Raw genomic sequence first — 24,435 nt, forward strand, 5'->3', positions numbered from 1 at the left:
CTCCACATGCTCACTGCTGCAAACTCCTCCACACGAGCTAAAGAAAGAAATACAAACGTAATTAAAAATCTAAGTAAAGTAAAAGAGTGCGTATGTGGGAAGGTGGGGGTGGCGGTGCTTATGAACATGAGATCAAGCAGGCCAGCAGTGGGGTTCCCTTGTGGCACTTCCTAGAACATCTACCTTTGGCCAATGACCTTTCTCATTTTGAGTCTCGAAGCCCTCGGTGTTGAAATTAACCCATACTTATAATCAGGTGTGACATCTGTTGCCTGGGCTAGTTAAAAAAGTGCACTTAAAATTTGTCTCAGGAACCTAAAAGCAAACTTATTTTTAGACATGGCAATCTGGCTAAAATAAGTATAGTTGATCATGTGTCACTTAGCGATGGAGATTCATCTTGGGAAATGAGACTTCTGATGATTTTATCATCACGTGAACATACAGTGTGTGCTTACAAAAATCTATATGGGGAAGTCAATCACTCAGTGTGGCCTTCTGATGCAATCAAGGGATGTAGGACGTGAGAGGTGTACAAAGGTCCTACTGCTGTAGCAGGTATCTGGCTTCCCAGCAAATTTCTGTATCAGGAGAGCATACTCTTAAAAAGGAAGAAGAGAACAGTATAGTATTTGCACAAACTAGTCCCAGAGCTGTTTGTGATCATTGCCAAACATTGTATATTAATATATAGTTGCTTGTGCTATAGTTTTCTATGACTGGCAGTGTAGTGGGTTTATTTACCCTAGTATGACTGCAAAAACATAGGAATAACACATTTTGTTACTAAGATATGTCACTGGGAGATAGATATTGTCTGCCCCATTATAGTCTTTTAGGATCACTGGTCTGTGTGCTGTCTCATTCCATAGCACATTACTGTATTGACTATATTCTGTTCTCTTGCGCTTTGGATTAGAGTAATTTCAAATCAGCTAGTTGACTTTGGAGGAACCCAAATAATTCTAATATATTTAAATTCTCCAACTACCTTATTTATTAATTTTTAATTTTTTTGAGACAGGATATGCAGCCCTGGCTGTCCTGGAACTTGCTAAGCAGACCAGGCTGGTCTCAAACTCACAGATACCTGCCTGCCTCCACTGGGATTAAAGGCATGTGCTTCTATGCCCATCAAATAGCACCATATTTTAAGGAAAAAATTCAGGGTTGGGAAAATATCTCAGTGTATAAAAGTACTTGCTATGCAAGCATGAGGTCCCCTTCCCCCTAAACCCATGTAAAGTCAGGCATGATAGCACACACCTGTAATCCCAATGTTCCTAGCATTCATATCTTTCTCATTAAAAAAAATTACTTCCAAATACAAATAGCAAACCATGTGTTGTGTAAGGCTAAGTTTGACTACAAAATAGCACACGTGAGTCTTTGTGTTTAAAATTTCATAGTCCATCATGAAAAATTCTGAAAAATTCCAAGTGTTTCTGAGTTGGAAAAGTATTTTAAGGCTTCAGATTCATTCTAATACAAGGTGGTATTCATAAAATAGGTGATCTACAGTCACGGTTTGCATAGTTTGCATAGTGTACATAGCCATAGGCTGTGCTGAAGAAGAATGTGCATGGGAGCTGCTTCAGGCATCTATTATGACGGCACCCTCATCTTACCTTGTCATAACCCACTACAAAGATAAGTCAAGCACGCTTTGTAAAGGCAAAGCTATTTTAATACAAGCCCCAAGAAAACGGTTCTTTTTCAGTGTTAGAAATATCAAATTATCTCCCAGGCTATTTTTATCCATGTTGCTTTACAGTAACATGAATACTCCAATGTTTCTAGCATCCTGGATTGAAGAAGTTGACCGCGCTCTTCTCCGCTTGCCAAAAAGATACAGGGATCCAAAGACTCCAGCCATGTGGGTTGTTCTGGACTGAGCAGGAAACAGAAAAGAATTGTAAAGCTACACACAGTTTAGAAAGCAGGATGAGGAGATGTGTGTGCTATCAGGGTGGAAGGTGGGAAAGATTTTAATCAATATTCATCCCATTCTGCCTTCACTGTCTCATCTAGTTTAAGACGCTATTGACAGTCTGTGGGAATATCAATAGCTTGGTGTGGTAGACTGCTTATTTGACATCTACACAAAGCTCTGAGTTGTATCCCCAGTATCACAAAAATTAAAAGGTGGTAACTGATTAGAAGATATACCCCCGCGTCTGTGATGTTAAATCACTTAAAATGATCTCAGAGTGAGGCATATGGCACATTAACATCCTCTGTGTCTCAAGACCTCTGGAAAATACTGCTTTTTATGGAGTAGAAGTTGCATTTGCTGGATCTCTGTTAGCCCCTTGCAGCTTTGCACATCACCAGCTGAGGTCGGAATTTCTAGAACACGGTGGTACCACTAGCAGTAGGATGATCTTGCACTATGTGTTCAGGGCATTTCATCGGGGTCTCATGATGCAGACTCAGAGCATGAAAATGCGATTGTCTCAATTAGGGTTAGAAGATGCTCATGTTGGAAAATGGGATAATCCTGCACAGCATGACCTGTGCTGTGCACTGTTTCCAAAATGTTCCTGTGTTTTTAAGTTCCCATGATGGTGTGTAGCAGCTTACCTCTAAAACTACTGAGTGTACACTATGCAGAGAGTTAGTATGAGTAATCGTACCACAAACTCAATGAAGTTATTCTGGTATTTCCAAGTTCCATTAGCCAGGGAGTGTCTACTTTTTGCTACTTAATTCCTTTGCTTAGTTCATCATTGAAATCTATTCTGTGTTTGGTAGCAGCAGAGATGCTCATTTATAATCATCTGGGATAGAGGATGTGACTGAGGCAGGTGCCCTGCCTCCTGATCTTTGAAGGAGTTTTTGGAGTTTGGGTCTTTGGTGATAGAGCCAGTAGAGGATACCTCTTCCTGCCTCCCCCCAGAGGCTCACAGTGGTCTTGCAGAGTGGGTGCAGGGTCCAGAGAAAGGCTGGAGAGTGAGGGAGATAGGGGATGTCTGGAATCAGAGTGATGAGGGTTGCAGCCTCACCTTCTGGGCCAGAAAGAGTTAAAGGACAGCTCTAGGAAGTCCTTGGCTGATTTCTAACCTGTGAGAGGGAGTCTGACTGATTCCTGCCCTGGCTGTCTATCCTGTGTCTTCCCAGAAGACAACATTCTTAACAAGAGAAAGAGACTGCAAGCATGTTTGCGAGTTCACACCCCAGAGTGGCTGTGGCAGGCAGCTTTTATTAGGTAGCTTTCATGTTAGAATTTCTATTATTATGACATTTCAGTTTGGCATTTCAGAATTTCATCCTTGTCCCTTCATGTGCTAAATTCCTGTGACTCAGATATCCCACAGCAGAACTATGTGAGACACGAGGAAGAAGGAGGGAAAAAAGAAGGACTGGAGATAGAAGCTGGTCGCTTTCCTCAAGGTCTCACTGTCTAGGAAGAGCAAATGGTGTCAGTCCAGACAGGAGCTAGCGCAGCCTCTCTGCCCAGCTCTATTTGATATAGGAAGCAGGCCGCTCTGAGGCAGAGACTCTAGGGCACCAGGCAAGCATTCTCAGTCCTAGGAGACACTTGTGTGCTAGCGGGCTTTTGCATCTCAGTGCTGCCTTCAGACTGAGTGCAGAGCTCTCCCTACCCTCTTCCCTTAGAGCTCTACTGGGGAAGACTAGCCATCTGCTGTGTGGAAAAGGCCAAAGAGGTTTCTGTGGATCGAATTTGTGATTCCTTTCTCTTTCACATCTGCAGAGTGATGAAAAAAGAAAGCCATTCTGATGTGTTTTTTCTATTTTTAATTTAAATTAGAAACAAGATTATTTTACATGTCTATCCCAGTTCTCCATCCCTCCCCTCCTCCCCTGCCCCCCACTAATTCCCTATCCCATTCCCTTCCTGCTCCCCAGGGATGGTGAGACCTTCCATGGGGGGAATCTTCAAAGTCTGTCATATCCTTTGGAGCAGGGCCTAGGCCCTCCCCTGTGTGTCTATATACGGACGATAAATGGGCTGAGAAAGAAATCAGAGAAACATCACCCTTTACAATAGCCACAAACAACATAAAATATCTTGGGGTAATGCTAACCAAATAAGTGAAAGACTGTTTAGCAAGAACTTTGAGTCTTTAAAGAAAGAAATTAAGGAAGATACTAGAAAATGGAAAGATCTCCTATGCTCTTGGATAGGTAGGATCAACATAATGAAAATGGCAATCTTGCCAAAAGCAATCTACAGATTCAGTGCAATCCCCATCAAAATACGGGCACAATTCTTCACAGACCTTAAAAGAACAATAACCAACTTTATATGGAAAAACAAAAGACACAGAATAGACAAAATAACCCTGTACAATAAAGGAACTTCTGGAGGCATCACCATTCCTGACTTCAAGTTCTATTATAGAGCTCTAGTCTTGAAAACAGCTTGGTATTGTCACAAAAATAGACAGGTAGGGCAATGGAATCAAATTAAAAACCCTGATACTAATCCACACACCTATGAACACCTGATTTTTGACAAAGAAACTAAATTATAACAATGGAAAAAAGAAAGCATCTTCAACAAATGGTGCTGGTGTAACTGGGTGCTGGCATGTAGAAGACTGCAGATAGATCCATGACTACTGCCATGCACAAAACTTAAGTCCAAATGATTCTGATGTTTTAAATGTAGGTTGAATCTCCAGCTAAGTACCTCACTTTGATCCATTGTCATCCTCTTTATCCCTCCCACCATTATTAGAACTTCAAATGGCATTCAAAGCTCTGAGATTTCCTGAACTCTTCTGTCTGGGGATGACTTTTTTTTTTTTTTTTTTTTTTGAGACAGATGAGACTTAAAGGCATACTTTCCTCATTAGGATGGCTTGAGTGTTAGTGCTCATTCCCTGTTACTCAGCATTTCTGGAAATCCAGTCAATATGAAATGGACATGTAATGTCACAGTTGGCTCAGGTATGAGTTTGCATCTGCCCAGAGTGTTGGGCCAGACACACCATACCATCATGAGGTGTCTCGCTGTAGGACATTCAAATCAAGATGTGCAATTAAAATCTAGAAGTCCCAGCGCTACAGCAGGCCATGCTCCCTTACTGCTCTCTAACCCCAGGGACAAGCAACACTGTGGCGAGAGGGAGGACAAGCAGGACCATCGTGAATGTGAGCGCTCAGACAGCTTTAGCTCTGATTCGTTTCTGGTTGAAACGCACTAGAAGTGTTAGGTTTGGTTTCCCCCGCTCGAAAATAGCACTGTCAAGTTTTTCATTTGGTGAATTTTCACACAAGTGATAATCACACGTTTCTATAAATTATATTAATTTAACTGATTTCCCTAAACGTTGTTCTGCAGTGTGTAGCACGGATGTTCTCAGATTCTTGGCTGGGTAAGCTTGCTGCAGTTGGAAGAGGAACAGAGACATATGAAAAGCATTATCTGGATGGAGGGTGCTGGGGCATCTGATGTCACCTTGTGCTCTGGCTCAGCAGCCCCAGCCGTCCAGCCATCGCTCGGCATTTAATCTGCACGTCCTGCTTCCTCCATCTTTGGCAGCACTCTAGGCTTGGCTTTTGTTTTAGAAAGCATTCTTGTTCTGTCTACTTAGGGATAGTGAGCTCAGGTCATCCTGTTGGTTATTTAATAATTCAGTCTACAGAGGAGTCATCGCTTATAAGCTTAAAAGACAAAGAAAACCAGCATGGGCTATAATGTGTCCCTTCTTGTCTTACAGAAACGAGGCATATTCATGTCTATGGAAACTAACTAATTTTCTCCTTCTTTTCAGAGTATGATTTCATCCATTGTAAATAGCACATACTATGCCAATGTGTCAGCAACCAAGTGCCAGGAGTTTGGGAGATGGTATAAAAAGTATAAGAAGATTAAAGGTAATCTCTGTTTTTTGTTTTTAAAAGCTGTTCTTTGACATAGATGTTAATTGTAGGTATTGTTTATAATATATGTATATATATACACACAGACACACACACACCTATATATATGTATAAATATTTAAAGGTAAGATTCTTAACATTTCTGTCATAAAATTCAACCCTTAAAAGTAAGTTAGGAGTAGGACCACAAGAAAAATCCTTAGCGTAATTTACCAACTTTGTGGTTTTCACCAGTGATGCCTGTGAAGGCCCAAATCCATTAGGATGGAACTTTAGAAGTTTTATTCCAAGTTGAGTCCTGATTAACGAGTAGAACGGCTGCCAAAACATCAGGGAAGCTTTGGTTAGAAACAGGGTTTCAATGTTTATTTAGAGACAGATGCTGAGCAGCATAAGGCAAGGTTTCTATGGTCTGACATATCTGAACTCAGATCTGGGTCTTTAACTTGCTAAGTGTGTGAACTTGGTCAAATTATTTAGTCTCAACAAGATTCAATATCTTCATCTAAAGATCAGAAATGAAAGTATCCAGATCCTTTACTAACTGTGAAGAGTAAATAAGGTAATATTGATACAAAATGAATTCTGAATAACTAATAGCTATGATACAACAATAATAATAATTGGTAGTAGTGACAGGATTAGAAGTAATATATAAGAAATTATATGTAGTCTTGAAAACACAGCTCTTTTACATAAGAAATATCAAGCTATTTAAACCATCCAGCTTTTTAAATATATTGGTGTTATTTTACTTTTGCAAACATTAATGTAGAAATCCTTTTATTCTTTCTGATGAAGGTAAATGTGACTAGTCTTTGAGATTTGGGGTAATTGTGACACTGATGTTTGAGGCCATTGCAGTCTATAGTTTGCATAATTGTGATACTGTCCGTCCAGGCTTTATAGTAGGTGTTCACAGTCTTGCTGTCAGCTCACTGCTCCCATTCCGGGGGCCACATGATGATCTGCTGGGTGGGTAGACATGAAGGATGAATTGAGTTTTATTATTTGCAGGCTTCCTCAGGGCAGCCAGGGTATGAATCAAAGCAATACTTCTGGCTGTTGCGTGTCGGAGAGCTTGTTTACAAGATTGCCCTTGAGCAAATGAGCTTTTGGGTGCCCCAGCCACACAATTCATATCGGGGGATAAAGGGAGAGCATTTCATGTTAAATACATGATTTAAAAGGAAAGCAAAAAATGTTGAGCTATTCAGAGGTTAAGTGGACTGCAAACTGAATTAAGATCAATTTCTTTTCAATGTATTCTCAAATTCTTTGAGCCCTTTAGATTCTGGTTTGGGTATTTACCTTTAAATATTAATACTCACTTCTGTGTAGGAGAAGCTGAATAACTCCTCATTCTGAGGCGTCATTGTGTGGTTTAGAAGGGTTTCTTTCCTGCAAGTGTCACCTCCAAGTTTTTCTTTAAAAAATTGGATTGTTGCAGTGCTTGAACATATCATCTTTGACGAAAAATCAAAAGAATCACTTAGCTTCAAGGTTGTTTGTTAGATCACATTTACCTGCTATTATAAGTAAAAGGGAGAGAGTGTGTTCTTTTGTATGCTAGACTATAATTCCAGCTTCTAAAGCCTGGGTCAATCTAGTGATTTCACAGCCACCACAGTAGTGTGTGTGTGTGTGTGTGTGTGTGTGTGAACACTCACGTTTTCTGTTCTCTCAGAAATTCAATTATTTAAGCTGTTTTCTTCAAGATAGTAAATGCACAGTTAAATCTTTAAGTGCCATAAAAGCAGCCTGAGGCCTTGATTTCATTCAGAAGGTCAAGGACCCACACCTGAGGAGACTGTGAGACACTGTGTACACATTTTGTTGCAAACGCTAGTCATTGCTATTGGAAAGTGTGTGTGGATCTGTGTGTGTGTCAGTAGGAGGAGAAAAGGGAAGGTTAAGGTATGTGTGAAGTAAATACAAGCTGCCATAAAACAGTTCAAGCGGTGTTGATTCATCAGCCCAGAGAGTGGGAGGAAAAACAAAGAACACATGACAGGTATAATGGTGCCCAGAAAACAAATACCACAGAAGTGCATTTTAACTTTCTACCCCCAGGAAGCGGGAAGTGTTGGGCCTAGCTCTTTGTGTCTGATAGAGGCTTCTTGCTAAGGGTGAATATGGCAGGGAGTTCCTATCTTAACATGATCCATTTCTCATGGAAGAGACATTTTTGGTTTTGAAGATTTGCTTGTGGTCATCCCTTTTCAAAATGAACAGAAGCAACAATGTTCAAATCTGGACCTCAGCAGTAGCCGGGGCAGACTTTTACCTGAGGCTTCCTCCCGAGACAGCAGTTTGAGTGGCTTGTTCGTCCCTACCCTCCACTTCCCTCTACTTCCCGTCTTCCTGGTCTCACCAAGTTACCAGTGTGCGTCTACCACCACAGCTTATGCTAGCTACAGAAGGAAATCTGCAGTTAGCTTGCTGATGTCCTAAACAAAATGCAGCCTACATCGTTAAATATGTTTCCTATTATCTGCTAATGTCTGTTTTAATAAAACAGTGGGAACTAAATGGTTGCTTCTTAATCAAAACCATGATTTCCTAAACATAAGCTATGTGATTCTGTTACAAATTGCCACATCTAGATCTCCTAGGTCAATTCTTTTTTTCCCCTATTCTCATAGAAATAAATAAACAGTAAAATAATTATATACTCTGAAGATCAAAGTAAAATAGGACTCAAACCTGGCAAAAATAAAAGTCTACTGGAAGGATTGAAAAAAAAGATCGGATTGCAAATTCTATAGTTTATGCTTAAATAAATATGAGAAAAATGAACAATCAATAATTTGATATCATTAAAAACAGATGTAAAAGCTATATACAAATGGAATTGTCTAAAATTTGAAGTAAACATTTTAATGTGCGTTTTTTAAATTTGTTGTTGTTCTATCTAAACTATTTACACTTACTCTTTAAAAAGTCCTAAATTGGTTTGGCTTAGTCTGTTGACTTTATTTTCTCCAGTGATCACAATAGACCTTGCTCTGTTTACCTTTTTCTTTTAATTTCAAAGACAATCAAGGATGGCAGAGACGTGTTTGAGTTAACATTACCATTACTTGAGGAGAGATGGAGAAACAGTTTGTATACTCTGGTTTCAAGGTCCTGCCATGAACCTTGTCCCAGGATTTTCTGCTCACAAGAAACATGGGGTGGTGGGTGCCATGTTAGTCAGTCTGCACCTCTTTTTAAAACTTGCCGTTCTGCTCACTCTGTCAGTTGCTTCTGGGCTAGATTTTCAAGAGCACTCAATTCCTCTGTGTAAGGAACACATTGCACTTTTATCCAAAAGGAAAGAAAACAGCCATTCAATGTTTAGGTGTTTATTAGCAAAGGACAGAGATAACCCATAGCCACCTAGACACATTCATGCTGCTGTGTAATCATTTTCAAGGTTTGAGGGTTTATTCCATGAATATTACTCCCATAGTTGTTTTATAAAATGATTAGCCTTTATTCCAACTGCTATTTTTGTTAGAACTCCAGATATGATCTTATCCCATAATTTTTGCGAAACCAAGTGCAATTGGTTTGCAGTCCTACCCTCAATTCCATTTTCTGATATTTTCGGTTGTTAGTCTAGCCTTGAAGGGCTGGGCCACCTCTCCAGACCCCTGATTCTATTCTCATGCATTCACAGGATTCATAGGAACAATGAGGAAGTGAATTGACAAAAGCATTCACATCAGTTTTGATCCATAATGAACAAATTCAAATAACTATATCTGAACTATTTTTACTAAAATAAAAATGAATCAACTTTACTGGGACTCATCTCAATATTTAATACATCTCAAGAATTGAAGGGTCATTCAAAGTTCATATAAATACTCAAGGCTATTATAAAATTATTTGTGTCATAGAATAATACCACCAGAATGAATGGACCTAGCCAAACCCTGTATTTTGGTTATGGCTGAAAATCATCCCCATCACTTTCCTCTTCTTAATCATTGCTCAAAACACTCTGATTGCTAGTTTGCTTAATTTTATTTGTTTATTTGAGCCTATTTTGAAAAATATTGCAAAGCTGGGAGAAAAGAGGATTTTTAAAACCAGTGTTAACTTCCTTGAGTCTGGTTTATTCTAGTAATCAGTATTTTATCTGATCCTGTCTAATCTACTCTTGCAAGATCAAACGTCCAGGCCAGCAAGCAGATAGTAAACAAAGCTCATGAAGGGTTTCAGTAAACACAAAGATTAGATGTTGAATGAAAATTAAACTCCTTGAACTAGTCCTCTGTACTAAAGTGGTTAAGTGGGTTGTGATTAAAAGAAATAAGTAATTATGATCATTATAGCTGAAATGATATAATGTTACCACATTTAAAGCACCTCTTGTACCCCAAAATGATTGTGTCATTTACAAAGTGGTGCCTCAGAGCAGAATGGAGAATCAGTGTCTCCCGACCTGCTTCTTTAAGACAGCCCTTGCTTCGCCACGGTGGTGTTGGTGGCCAGGACAATGCCTTTAATCAGCTCTCCCTACTCCTGCCTCTGCTGCTGCTTAGCTCTGATGAGGTGAAAGGAACTTACTTTTGTCTACCTGATTCTTCTGAGTTAGGAAAGGAATTTGCTTTCACCTCTGGGTCTAAGTGAAGGTGGCTTACAAGGAAGCCAATATTATGCCTCTTTGAAAGTAATGCTAACATCAAGGCCTTTGAATTTTATATAAATATTAGATTCTTGAGAATAAAAACAGCGCTTCTGCAACCAACCATTTCCAATGTGTTGGTTTGGGGGCTTTTAGAAGAAGAACCTGTGCATTCTCATTTTGCCCATCCCTTGTGTGTATTTCTTAGTCACCTGGGCAGTTCAATCGGAAGTGTATTGGTGGTATCAGCAAGCACAAAAGTCATAGGCGAGCAGTGCTTGGAGTGCTTGGCCCGCATGAGTTCATTCCTTCCTTGGATCTCTTGAGGCACATTTTGGCTGTGCTGGTAGCTGCTTATCCTTGGCTTGGATGTATTTATTCCTAAGTGTTTAAAGAACTATAAATCGTTTTTCTTAATGACATAATTGATAAAGTAAAAGAAACAAACTGACTTGCTTTTTAAATCAGCTTAAAGTGTAAGTTTTAAAAAGATAGGCTTCTGTTTCCTTAGCTATCACTTTTCTATCTATCCATCATCTTTCTATTCATCATCTATCTATCCTGAATAGTTACAATCTGAAAGAAGACTAGGTTCCTGGTTTCTAAAGGACTGTAATATATACAAAGCAGTTAATACTGCAGCATGCATTCTAATGTTTGAAAATCTCGAGCATCTCTCTTATATACCTAGAAGGATGCTAATGATGGGACTATCACAGGGAACATTACATAGGCCTTCCATGCCAAACAGAAAGAATTTTTAAAAGAAACAAAGAATTGCAGCTGCAACTAGAAAAGCAGCACTATTAAACAGTTATGATGGTAAGACTTCATGGGGAATAGCTTCGCTGACATTTGTAAGAGATACAACTTTATGTCAGATTTCTCATTTCTCTGGTTCATACAACCATTCCAAGACTCTTCATTGATGTATCAGCTGGAGCTACACCACATGGTCACTTGTTCTCTGGTCAGTTTTTTTGGTTTTCTGCAATGGTACCTGCCTGTCGCACAGAAAGGTTTCTTTGATGAGGGGTGAGAGCTACACTATCTGTGGGTACCAGGGTAAATATGTTAGGAATTATGCTGGTTTAATAAAGTGACAATTAGAGGTTCTCTACCTATGATTTCACTAACTCCAGGTAGTTGGCTAGGTTTCCAGTACCAGACATGATTTCCTGCTTCTTGAGCAGACCTTAAGTTCAACTAGAATGCTGTTGGTTATTACCCAGATATGCATGACAGTATTGCACCTGAAAGGGTAGTGTGCATACTGGTCATTGTTTTAGTTAGTAGACATCACAGTTGGGTAGGACTTTTGCTTGCTTCCCTACCTTGGAAGCTTGCATGGTACCTTCTGGTATCATGAAAGATAGTTGTCAGAGAAAGGTTTCAAGTCAAATCTCCTTCTGGTTTTATGTCTGAAATGCATGGTATCTTTAGCAATAGGGACTTACCTTCTGCCTCTTGGCAACCATGGTATCTTTAGCAATAGGGACTTACCTTCTGCCTCTTGGCAACCAAGGGTAGCAGGAATTGCCTATAAAGTTGTGGGACTCTCTGGAATTCAGAGGAACATTCTTTAAAGAACACTGGTACAGGATAGGACTGCAGTCTATGGAAGGAAAAGGACCAGGAGTTATGAACAGGGAAGGGTTAGGGGAATGAAGGGAAGATGACCCTGAAGCTTCAGCAAGGGTGGGAGAAGGAGTGACAAGGGGAATGGACTGAAGGGAGTCCCAGCAGTGTGAGACTGGGAAGGAGTGTACCTAGGAAGGGGGGAAGAGCAAAGAGGGGAAGGTGGCAAGTTTGAGGAAAGGGGGAACATTTAAAGCACCATTGACACCGAAAAGAAAGAGGACTGAGCCAGTGAGAGGCAGGATCTAATGCTCAGATGGCAGTTATCCTTGAAAGATGCAGGTGGGCATGTGCTTCAGAGCCTGGGGGAAATGCCAGGATGAGCCTGAGGTAGTAGGAAAAGGGGCTAGTGATGGAGGGAGCTGAGAATGAGACGCTCTGGCCATGTGGTGGGTTGGGGATCATGCCTATGAGTCAGTAGTTATGATGATGTCTGAGTGAGGACACCAGTAACAGATGTTGGGGAGGTCCTGTGTGCTGAGCAATGAAGGAATGGCAGAGGGTTGAACTGAGAAAGTCATGGCTAAGGGTTTGTAGTGAACCAGACCTCACTCAGGCTCAGTTGTCTCTTTGCAGTGCTGTTTGAGAGTTTTCTTAGTTTCAGATTCCATTTGTCCTGCCGAGAACAAAATCAGAAAATCAGAATGTAAATACAGCCACGATGGTAGGAAGCAGCACTCTAGAAAGGTGTGTTGTATCCAGACAAGGAAATTCAAAGAGGTATTTTTCTTTGTGCGATCAACTCCCAATTTATAGTTAATATATTTACAATTATTCTTTTCAGTAACTCTTTAGTTCAATAACTAATTAATAGGAAAGGAATGGATTATTTTAATAGAATATTAGCCTCTTAAGAATACTAACTATATGAATTAAATAACCAAAAATTCCATCTTTTTGTTTTCATTCAACTGGGAGGTTAAGGTAAGAAATAAGGCTGGCTACAATAAAACAAAACTAAGTACATGAATTCAAGTAAGTTAACATACATTCAATTCTCCTTATAATGTACAATTCCCTAAATTTGCTAGACTGAGGAGAGCACAAAATGGATGTGTGCCATGACCTCCTCTCCTTTACCAGCACTGTCTTTTGAAAGAGCTTTTTTTTTTTTTTGTCCCAGAAGAAGGATTACCCTGGACCTGGGACCTGTACTCCAGATAACTCTAGATCAGCTGCTCTTGACCTGTGGGTCACGACTCCTCTAGGGTCGCATATCAGATATCCTGAATATCAGATACTTACATAATGATTCATAACAGTAACAAAATTATAGTTATGAAGTAGCAACGAGATAATTTATGGTTGGGGAATCACAACACCATGAGGAGTTGAGTCTAAGGATTGCAGCATTAGGAAGGTTGAGAACCACTGCTCTCCATTCATGGGAATTCCATTAGGGGTTCAGATAAACTCAAGATCTTGCAAAAGACAGAGTGAAAGTCAACACCAGTGGGTCAAGTAGAAAGCTGAAGAACCATTTCCCATGAGGCAGTTGGGATCTCAAGGGGCACTTGAAAGTAAGAGCTTCCAGATCCTGAGGAGCTCAATGCACTTTTGACTTCATGAATCACCCGAGGGAAACCAGGCAGCACTCTTGTGTAATTGATCAAGAAACCAAAACAATCTCTGATTATGACATGCTGTTTTCTGAGACGACCACACCAGATCGCAGTTTACTATTTTTCCTGAAAGTAATGTCTATAACATTTATAATTCACAAGTTGGGGAGATTGGACTTTTTAAAGAGTGGATCACAAATTCACAAATGATTGTTTCCTTGATTAACTTTCTCAATAGGTTGAATTAAAGAATTTACATGCATCGAGTGCTAAATGGAAGAGGCAGACTGTCTAAATAATGATATTAAGTTTCTGCCTGTGGTTTTCTTTTTCTTTTTTCTTTTTTTTGGATCATGTGGTGAATTTAAGTTAAAATTGTAGCCTAGATTCAAATACAAAACAAAAGTGTAGGCATCCTCAGATATAAGCAGCTTTCATCTACACTTACAGGACATTTGAAATGATCAGGGTTATCAACCTGATTAGAGCCAGGACAGTTGTGTCACCAGGGATAGAGTGGGGTTTTGTGGCAGTCAAGTGGACAGTGCTCACTTTTTCCATGAAACATAGTGGGCTCTATGAGCTTTCATTGCCAAAGAAACAGAGGCATCCATATTCTAGTTGCTTTATAGTAGATATGTATGTTCTATAGAGCTGAATATGATAGGGAAAAGAAGTTGATAATAAGTGGAAAATACACCTAAGAAAAGCCGGTGAATGGTATTATCACAATGCCAGCTGCTACTCCTAGCTTATGGGGCTGTTTTACTGGGAGGTGACAAGTTGGCTCTGAATGTCTTGCTTTAGGCAGAGACTTTGCAAGCAAATTACCAACCCAGAGACAAATTCTCTACAACAAATTTAGAAAAAGAAAAGAAAAATCTGTAGCTTGGTAGTCCCACAAGACTTAGCTCCCCCACCCCCTCCTGACTTTGCCCTTTGGCTCTTTCAGACGCCTAAATATTTTCTTTAATTATATTTAGTGAGCTCTTTTTCTCTGGTTGTTTTTTCAGTGTTGTGGGATTTGTATTTGATAGATGGAGGCCTCTTTGTGTTTGTCTGTGTTGCATTAGCTGAAACTGGCTTCAAATAATAAATTGACTTTTATTTATTTACAGTTATTGACCAAGAGATAATAAATCAGAATACTTCATAGATGGGCATATTCAATATTGGCCCATGGGATGCTGTTTTGTAATGTTTACATTTTTAAAAGAACTAAATACAGCAAGACTTCAGGGGGACAGTAGAGTTTTTAATGTGTATCCCAACTCAGAGAGAGGAGCCAAAGTAAATACTAGGTTTTACCACATGGAATTACCATTTTTTGGAGGACCAAAATTGTTGCCTGATTGCCAACTTCATGAAGTTCAGTCTTACGTGAATTCACTCTGGTTGCCTGGGACCTTAGAGTGTTTGCTACTGTGTCATGTGTGTGCAGCACATTTAATTTATTGTTGGTTGTTTCAACTAAACACTTTTTATATAAAAAATTTACCACTGGTACTTGCTTTTTCTCTCCTGGGTCACTCCTATCCCTCTTTGGTCAGGTGGGATTCCAAGTTTATGAGTAAATGAATTGCTAATGAGCTGGCAAGGCAGACATTGACAGGAGGTTTTTTTTTTATTAAATAGAAAGACACTATTGGTCATAGGCAGAGGTTCTAAGTCCACCTGTGTACAGCAAATGGTCAATTTATCAAAAGAAAAATACAGGTGGGGGTTTTTCCTTAAGTTAAAGTTATTTGGTGTTGTGTATTAGGGATTGGCATAATTCTTGGCACACAATAATTGACTAATAAATATTCTCATCTGAACGGAAATGAACATGAAAACTCGTTCATTAGTGATCAGCTATTGCTTTCACCATTTTGTTTTTAATTGACCAACTCTTTCAGGAAGGGTTTGCACAGCACATTGTGGAAACATCAGGCAGGACCCTCACTACTTACACAACTCACCCAGCCACCAAGTCACATGTGCAAGTACTTGTCACAAGCATTGTGTGCACACTTGTATACATCATCAAAAGCAGGATTTGCAGAAATCCTAACTCTAGAACTAGTAATGACTGTGTGCCAACTTGGGCAGTGTAGCTTTAGCAGCAGACCACAGGCACCAGACCTTGATTGCTTTTCAATTTCACTCTCCTTTCTACTTTTGGGTTTTCTGAGTTTCAGCTTCCTCAATAAATGAGAGCTGTCTATATCTGGCTTGCACAGTTGTGGGGGTTAAACAGTGATAGGATTTAGATGTACATTGTGCCTAAGCAGGACTTGCTGCTATCTGAGACACTAACATACTTTTCAGGAGTTGCACTGGCTTTACAGACAGGAAAATTTCTGTGCCTAATGTATCTTGTTCCTAAAAGAAATCTATTAAGGGGCCAGCAGTATATCTCAGTGGATAAGAGTGTATGTTGTCAAGCCTGACAATCTGAGATTGGTCTCCAGGATCTACAAGGTAGAAGGAGAGAACTGACTCCTACAAGTTGTCCTCTTACCTCCACATGTATGCCTTGCTCTTCTCCAAGTCAATAATTCTAATAATTAACCCTTGTGAAACATTAAGTCAATTAAGCAAAGAAAGTAGGAAAAAAACCCAACACAACAATAACAAAAACTAGTTTTTATCACCTCCATGACTTGTTTGTTCTGCTTATGCTAGAGCCAATAGCTCTAATTATTTGGAATATGTTTAACTATTTTCTGTATCTCAACAACTATTGGATCTTAAACAAGTTTTCTAACTTGCAATTTTTAACAAGATCATTATCCATAATATTGGTACTGAGGCTTGAGGTGATTCAGTAGAGGTAAAGTTTTACAAACCTCCTGTTTGTGTTTTCTCTGTTTAATCCTCATGGGTTAGGTAGCAACTTGAGATTGTTAATTTGGTTGTCACCTCTGTGGAATAACTTTCAGAGAGCTTCTGAGGGCTGTAAGAGGCATTGAGAGGTTCTGTTGTTGTTGTTGTTGTTGTTGTTGTTGTTGTTTTACTTATGGTCTTTTATCCAGGGTTTCCAACCAAGGTTCTCGGGAATACTAGAGTGTTATCTTAGCACTCACTCGTGCTAATCTGTTAACATTTGCATAAGCATCTTAATGGCTTAAAGAAAAATCCATGGGCCAGAGATTCTAGATGTTTCTCCATGCAAAATGCCTTTTTCCCAGTTCACTGCTTTCCACCCACTGTAACTATTGACAATTTCCAGGGCTACTTTACAAAGTAACTGTGTTAGGTTTGAATTGAGACATTGCTCAAGGTCTGGTCTCAAATTCACCGCAATCCTTCTGCCTCAGCTTCCTGAGTGCTGGATTTCAAGTGTAAGTCACCATGTATATCCCACTAGGATGTTTTTAATTTCCTTCCTGGTCTATTTAAAAGAGAGAGAGGGGGAAAAAGAGCCATTGAACACTGAACAACTTAAAGAATGCTACAGGATGCTCTCCTTCCATCTGTTGGCTGATACAAATACAGCATGTTGACAGGTGAAGCAGACTCATTGTTTCTCCTGTGGAAAATTGAAGCTCAAGTGTACTTGTATTGCATTTGTATGAATTTTATTCTTTTAAAAGTTCGCATTTCTCTTTGTGTGCATGGGTGTGCATGTGGAAATTGGAGGACGGTATGCTGTCATTCATTTCTCTCCTTCCCCCGTGTGAACCAGGAGACCCAGGTTCTGTTCCCAGCACCCACATGGTAGTTAACAATGGTCTGCAACTCCAGTTCCAGGGCATCCAAAGCCCTCTTCTGGCCTTTGCAGGCATCAGACATACATGTGGTACACAGAGATACATGCAGGCAAAACACTCACACATAAAATAAAAACAAGTTAAGTCTTAAAGAGAAAAAAGAATTAGGTCCATGGAATCTTTTACTTTTTGAAGTCTTCCAGCCAATAGAAATATATATTATTCAGTATACTCTTTTGGAATATAGCTTTTAAACACCAGGTTCAATCAGTGTTTCTTCTATAAAATATAATGGTCAATCAATGTAAAACTATAGGGAAAATTTTGATTTCTCACATACTTTTAAAATATAATTAAATCTCAGTAAAATGACACACTTTCTACTACAGATTATGGAAAAACAGAATTCAGCAATCAAATTTAGTATGACTGCAGGAGTTAGAAACATCATATTTGAGCACACATCATATAGCATCATCATCTTATGCATACAGATACATCAAAGCAGAGATGACATGGCATAGTGATCCTTGAACTTAGGCTACTTATAAATCATTAGAATCTTGGCATGCATAAGAACTGTTCTGATTCAGTATCCATGACCATTTCTAACCATCTTCCAATGTGCCATGTGTACTGAAGGATCTCATTCGAGTATCTGCCAACTCGTAGGCCTGGACTGTGTCTGTCAGTAGATGTGTGTAGATGATGAGAGGTATTAGCCCACTTAGTCTTCATCACATCCTTCATAGGAGGAGACATTAGATATGAACAGCTAAGGCGTGGGAAAGTGGTCACACACCTGCCAAACTGCTGTGATAGGATTCAAATCTGCCTGTGGCTTTGAAGCCTCTGCTTGTGATCGTTATTCCACACCTCAGTTCCAACATCTGGAAGGATTTGGCTGAAAGTTTCAATAAAGTGAATCAGGTGCCAGAATATTGGCATATAAGTCCTTATGCTCTCCTTTCCCTGTCTCCATATATCTGTGTACATGCATATATTCTCCATATGTAATATGTACTTAAGTGTTTTCTAATATTCTAATGTATATGTATGTATGTGTGTTTATCACAAATTTATTGTGTTATTACTTTATTTCAAGCAGCTGTGCCATAAACCAGAAAACTGTTGTAGTTCCCAGTCAGTTAAAAGTGGAGTCTTTTCCTGAATATGGCTTTAAACAGTAGACTCAATCAGTTTCTTAAAAAGCATTGATGGTCAATTCTTGGCTATATTTTCTGGCTATATGGTGCAGTTGCTTGGAATAAAGTAATATTTGGGGGCACGTGTCTTTTGCTCATAATGAGGATAAACTCTGGAGAAGAGGATCTTTCTGTGTCCTTAGGTAGAAACCAATGCTAAGGCTTTTGTGAGGTTTCTGACATGGTTATAATACAATCTAATGAGGGATATCCCTGGCTGCACTCTGCAGTTCTCTGGTTGTCGTGGAACTCACTCTGTAGACCAGGCTGGCCTCAGCCTCAGAGATCTGCCTGCTTCTGCCTCCTCAGTGCTAGGATTAAAGGCATTCACCAGTACACATGGCTACAGAACCGGGAACTCTTTAAGATAGGTGCTATTATGTGTAAACTTACAGCAATAAGGGCTCGTTATTTTGACTCATTACACAGACTCCTATAGGCTTTATTGATCTCTTACTTACATTTAATTTGGGTATATTTACATGCATTATTATAACTTGATGTGTAATTAAAAAATTAAAGACATCATGTAGACATATCATAAAACAGTAAACTCATTCAAGTGTAGTTAGTCTTTGAAAAAGAAAAATTCTAAAAGTTTGGACAATTAGTTCTAGAAGGGTGATTCTCTGTGTTTTCAGTAGGAAAAACGGGGATAAAAGTTTGTCTATTAAGTACTTGGAAACAATTTAAAGGTTAAATTCATCATGACTTTGACTGAATTAAACAGCACAAACAAGCCAATGAAGCCAATGTTTATCTGAGACCAAGGGTTTGTGTCTGTGCAGTGTGACTTCCCTCTGGAGACAGTTCATGGTCTTTACATCTTCTTTCAAGAAAGAAATTACAATAGTAATTCCCTCCAGTGAAACCCTATTGGTTTACCCTATCTGAAGGCTCGTAGCCATTTGCTTGCTTTGGATTTAAGGCTGTGTACTTTAAAGTTTAATTAATACAGTGATTGGAAAACATATGCCTTTAGAGAAGATGAAAACAACTTGCTTACCTTGAACTTCACATGGGAAAGGTGACATGTGAACTAGGTGAAATTACATTCAAAGATTAAGTTAGAAATGAAAGAAGCTGAAAGTAAACTTTCGACTTATTTTAGAGTTCAAGGAAAGTTGAACAGAAGTTTAGTTCTTTAGAAAAAGAAGAAAAAGTACTGTATGTAAATATGATCCTAAGATAGTCTGGTCATCCTATTTCCTCCAAGAAGCTCTGGGAATACACAAACCTTTTAGACATGGAATAACATGGCCAAATACCTACTTAGATTTTGATATATTAATTTACTTCTACAATACCCACTTAAATTTTGATATATTAATGTACCTCCACATATATTTTTAAAATGACATTAGATAAAGTACTAATTTAGAGGGAAAAAAACCTACTTTCTTCCACTTTTAAAGTTGATTGATTTTATTTAGATTCCTCTTTTCTCTCACTGTTTACCAGCAATCGCCATTTCCATCTAAATTCTTCAGGCCTCTTTGTTCTTTTACTAACTTCTTACATTAATTCTTTCAGTATTAGTTGTATATCAATATACAAATGCTACTTTAATGATAGAAAATCCCCAGTTATTTGGAACAGTCTTTCCTGGGGTCAGAGAACTGGCTCAATGGTTAGTAACATCTATTCTTGCAGAGGTCCCAGCACCCATGTCGGGCCATGGACTGCTTGTAGCTTTATGGGATATGGTGGTGCCTTTGACTTCTGTGTGTATCTGAGCTCACAGGCACATACCCACCTACATATACACAGTTAAAGATAATGAAAATAGTTTTGATTTCCAGCATGCAACCACCCTAAACAGTGCCTATTGATTTTATCTATAATGTTTTATTTTTTTCCCATGGGGGTTTCTGTCTTGGAACTTGGGAACTTGGGTAGTCTTGAATTTATAGTGATCTCCTTCTGCACCTCCACACCCAGCTTCTTTTCTTTTCTTTATTTTTTACCCGAGACAGGGTTTCTCTGTATTGTTTTGGAGCCTGTCCTGACACTTGCTCTGTAGACCAAGCTGGCCTCGAACTCACAGAGATCCGCCTGCCTCTGCCTCCAAAGTGCTGGGTTAAAGGTGTGAGCCACCAACGCCCGGCCACACCCAGCTTCTTTAAAAGATTTTTGTATAATTAAACCTAGTACTTGAAATCCTAAGTAAGGTGTACTTACTAAGGCTGCATGAGAATTTGCTTTCAAACACATTTTCAAGGCGGTACCTACCCTACAAACAAACACTTAAAATTAGCAGTGACCAAATTGTTTCTATCTCTGGAGTTTTCTTCAAACAAAGCTTTGTGTAAGGCAATAAAGTACAGTAGTGCTTGGAATTGAACCCAGGTCTGCTGGAAGAGCAGCAGTGCTCTTAACTGTAGAGCTATCTCTCCGGCCTCACAGAACTTAGGTAAAGCTGTGGTCCTCACCCATGTCCCCAGGACTGGTCCTGTCACTTGACTTGTGCATCCGTGAGGCATTCTGCTCCTTTACTCCTTCAAAATTATTCTTTAAATCTTTAGTAATTTGCAATAAATAGATAACCTGGAGCAGGAAAGAATCTTATTTAGTAGCCAGTCAAGGTGATGTAATTAATCCTGGAGTTATTAAAATATCCATTTGCAAAAGAAGATAACAACTGAGGAGATAATGGGTATATGGTAGGCATGTTCACAAACATTTCCATCTCTGTTGCAGAACTGGCTATCAAACCCTCTACCAGCTAAACTATTCCTGGCGCATTCCCAATGTGGCTTGGTAGATGACAATGCCCTTGCCATTTTCCTGATAACTGTGAACTATGCTGTTAGCCATGAACTGTAGATTAGAGCAGTGTTTTATTACTAAGGTTGTTGATGGTGGGTGATCACAGGGTGTAGAAATGTCTGGGTCTTTAGAATTTGATTGGCTGCTGGTTTTTTGTCTTAACTAGTCAAGGAAATGCTTTTTTTACAAATGTAAACAAGTGGCAGTGGTGAAGATCTTCACTTTCATATCTTTTATGAAAAAATCTATTACTATAATGGTTAAGTTAAATTTTTTATGGTAAGAATATCTCACTCTGTCTTTGCGGTTTTCAGACTTGTATTAAAAATATTAGTATCATTAGTGTACTGGATACACAGAAATTCAGTACTCTATATTATTAAGAGTGTATTATAATTATGAAAATAATGGTGAATTTTGATTTTATCTCTCAACAGTGGAAAGAGTGGAGCGAGAAAACCTTTCAGACTATTGTGTTCTGGGCCAGCGTCCAATGCATTTACCAAATATGAACCAGCTGGCATCCCTGGGGAAAACCAACGAACAGTCTCCTCATAGCCAAATCCACCACAGTACTCCAATCCGAAACCAAGTGCCCGCATTACAGCCCATCATGAGCCCTGGTCTTCTCTCACCCCAGCTCAGTCCACAGCTTGTCAGACAGCAAATAGCCATGGCCCATCTGATAAACCAACAGATAGCCGTTAGCCGGCTCCTGGCTCACCAGCATCCTCAAGCCATCAACCAGCAGTTCTTGAACCATCCTCCCATCCCCAGAGCAGTGAAGCCAGAGCCAACCAACTCTTCTGTGGAAGTCTCTCCTGATATCTACCAGCAAGTTAGAGATGAGCTGAAGAGGGCCAGTGTATCCCAAGCTGTGTTTGCAAGAGTGGCATTCAACCGTACACAGGTACAGTTAACACCATTCTCACCATTCTCCAGGTCAGCTCCCAGAATCTTACAGTGGCATTAAGAGTCAGAACAGGGAAGAATGTGACATGTCTTCATTTCTTAATCATCTCTTCTGAATGCATTATGGGGATGAGGAGATGGCTCAGGAGACGCTTGCTGTCCAAGCATTAGGACCCGAGTCCAGATCCCCAGCACCCATGTAAAAGCTGGCCACTAGACACATATCTTTAAACCTAGTGTGCGAGAGGTGGCAGGGAGAATCTGGAACTCTCTGGCCAGCAAATCTGTCCAATCTGTGAGCAAAGAGACCCTAGAGTGGAGATCCATAGGGGAGACTGCAATGTCAACTTCTGGCCTCCACATACATATGTCATACACACATGGCACACATGCTATACAGAAAAATATGAATTTCAAAGCATACATAATTGGATGATATTTTCTGTTATGATATAATGTCACCACTCATCTCTACAAGGTCTTAATGAATCTATTTCAATAATGTAACAAATACCTGAGATACTACCATCCAGCTCAGCTCTCAGAATCTTACCACTGAATGGCAGGGTGTCTGTGTATACTCCACCCTCATCCTTACCGTCTGTGTTTCCCTGGATGGACACGTGATCAGGAATTTTCTGATCATCTCCTCCACCATTTAAAAAATATTTGAGACTAGTTGTAACACTATTTATGCATGATCAAATAGCCTGTTTTTACATCTTGTTTTTTTGAACATTTCAAAAGCATTTCTATAAACCTTTCAAAATGTGCAAGTCAGAGTTTAGATAATTGCATATAGTTACTTATATTTTTAATGTTTCAAAAGAATTACATGCAGCTATAATTTTACATGATAGAGGTGACAGTGCCTTCACACATATGTTGTCTTACAGAGTGAGCTCATTTGAAAGATTTTTTTTTCCCCATTTGTGCTTCGAGTGTACATCAGAATGGTGTAGTGTTAAAATAAGGATTTCAGAGCTCATCCTGATTTAGACCTACAGAAGTTTTTTTTCTTACAAGGTCTGGGGTGGTGCTGATGTTGCAGACTCAGAGTAGAGGGGTACATTCTGCAAACCATTTATCCTGTCTTACAAGGAGCCAATGGATAAAAAGACTTAGCCTTGGGGAACTAATGGCCTCAGCAGTGAACAAAGGGTAGTCAGAAACATGGTGGATAGCACAGGAGAACATATGCATTGGGGGCCTCGGAAGCTGGGATTGGGGGACATTTACAATAATAGAATGAGCAATGTGATTCATTAGGAACACAGCAGGCTGGAGCTCAATGGTCTTACTGCCTGTGAGGTAGGGAAATAGAAAGAGTCCTGGATGAAAACTTGAAAAACCTGAGTTTTAGGTTACTTAGGGAAGAAGATTTTGAAGGTTAATAAAATTTAATGAAGATCAAGGAGTGGAATTTAAGGGAAATATTGAGTCAAAACTGTGGGAATAGGTAGTTGATAATAAAACTAAAGATATTAGTGGGAGATCGTAGGTCAAAAAGATCTTGTAAGAACTTACTGAAAGTTTTGAACTTTAAGTATAAGAAAAGGCAAAGGTCTTCTGTGGGAATGTGCTATGACTCAATAAGCAAACTGTAATCTTGGAAGGTTTTGGTTTTTCTCTCATTATAGCAGGTGGGTAGGACTGTCAGTTAGGAGGCTGCTCTGAGAGACCAGCTGAAATGTGGGGAAGTACTGTAAGAGATGGGTGTCAGTATAGAGGAGTGTGGCATGGAGAAGTATCATAGAACTAAAATTGTGGCCAGTGTGTTAATGGATATGGGAGAAGCAGTAATGGTGGTACCAGGGCATGAACCTGGTGACTTCAAGTAAAGGTATAGTTATGAGAAGCATCAAGAGACACTTGCAGGAGTGGCTGAGAAAGGCCACAGTGATTGTTTGGGATCTAGTTGTTTTTACTTTGACATACTGGCAGATTTCTTATGAAGATTGGCAATGAGCATTGGAAATCTAAGTTTGGCACTAAAAACAGTGGATAAGGATAGACTAAGAGATTGGAAAAGTCTTATGGAGTTCTGGATTTAAACTAGGGAAGAGAAAGGTAGTGCAATGTGACAGTTTGATAAGAAACCATCATAGTTTCAAGTTCCCCAGGGAGTGGTGCTGTTTGGGGAGGTTGTGAATCTTAGGAGGCTGAGCCTTGCTGGTGGAAAT

General features: G+C 39.5%; 1 protein-coding gene across 7 annotated transcripts in view; it reads left to right on the plus strand.

The window, feature by feature from the left end:
• The window catches only part of Satb2 (SATB homeobox 2), a 174,348-nt gene that overhangs the window by 83,262 nt on the left and 66,651 nt on the right, over nucleotides 1-24,435 (plus strand). For all 7 annotated transcript variants that reach the window (XM_040753598.1, XM_013121125.3, XM_005080901.4 and 4 more), the window contains 2 exons: nucleotides 5,745-5,847; nucleotides 21,778-22,250. In XM_040753598.1, coding sequence (XP_040609532.1) covers nucleotides 5,745-5,847; nucleotides 21,778-22,250 — 576 coding nt within the window. The remainder of the gene's footprint in view (nucleotides 1-5,744; nucleotides 5,848-21,777; nucleotides 22,251-24,435) is intronic.

The sequence above is a fragment of the Mesocricetus auratus genome, unplaced genomic scaffold, assembly GCF_017639785.1.
Source record: "Mesocricetus auratus isolate SY011 unplaced genomic scaffold, BCM_Maur_2.0 Super-Scaffold_100010, whole genome shotgun sequence".
In the NCBI taxonomy this organism is placed as follows: Eukaryota; Metazoa; Chordata; class Mammalia; order Rodentia; family Cricetidae; genus Mesocricetus; species Mesocricetus auratus.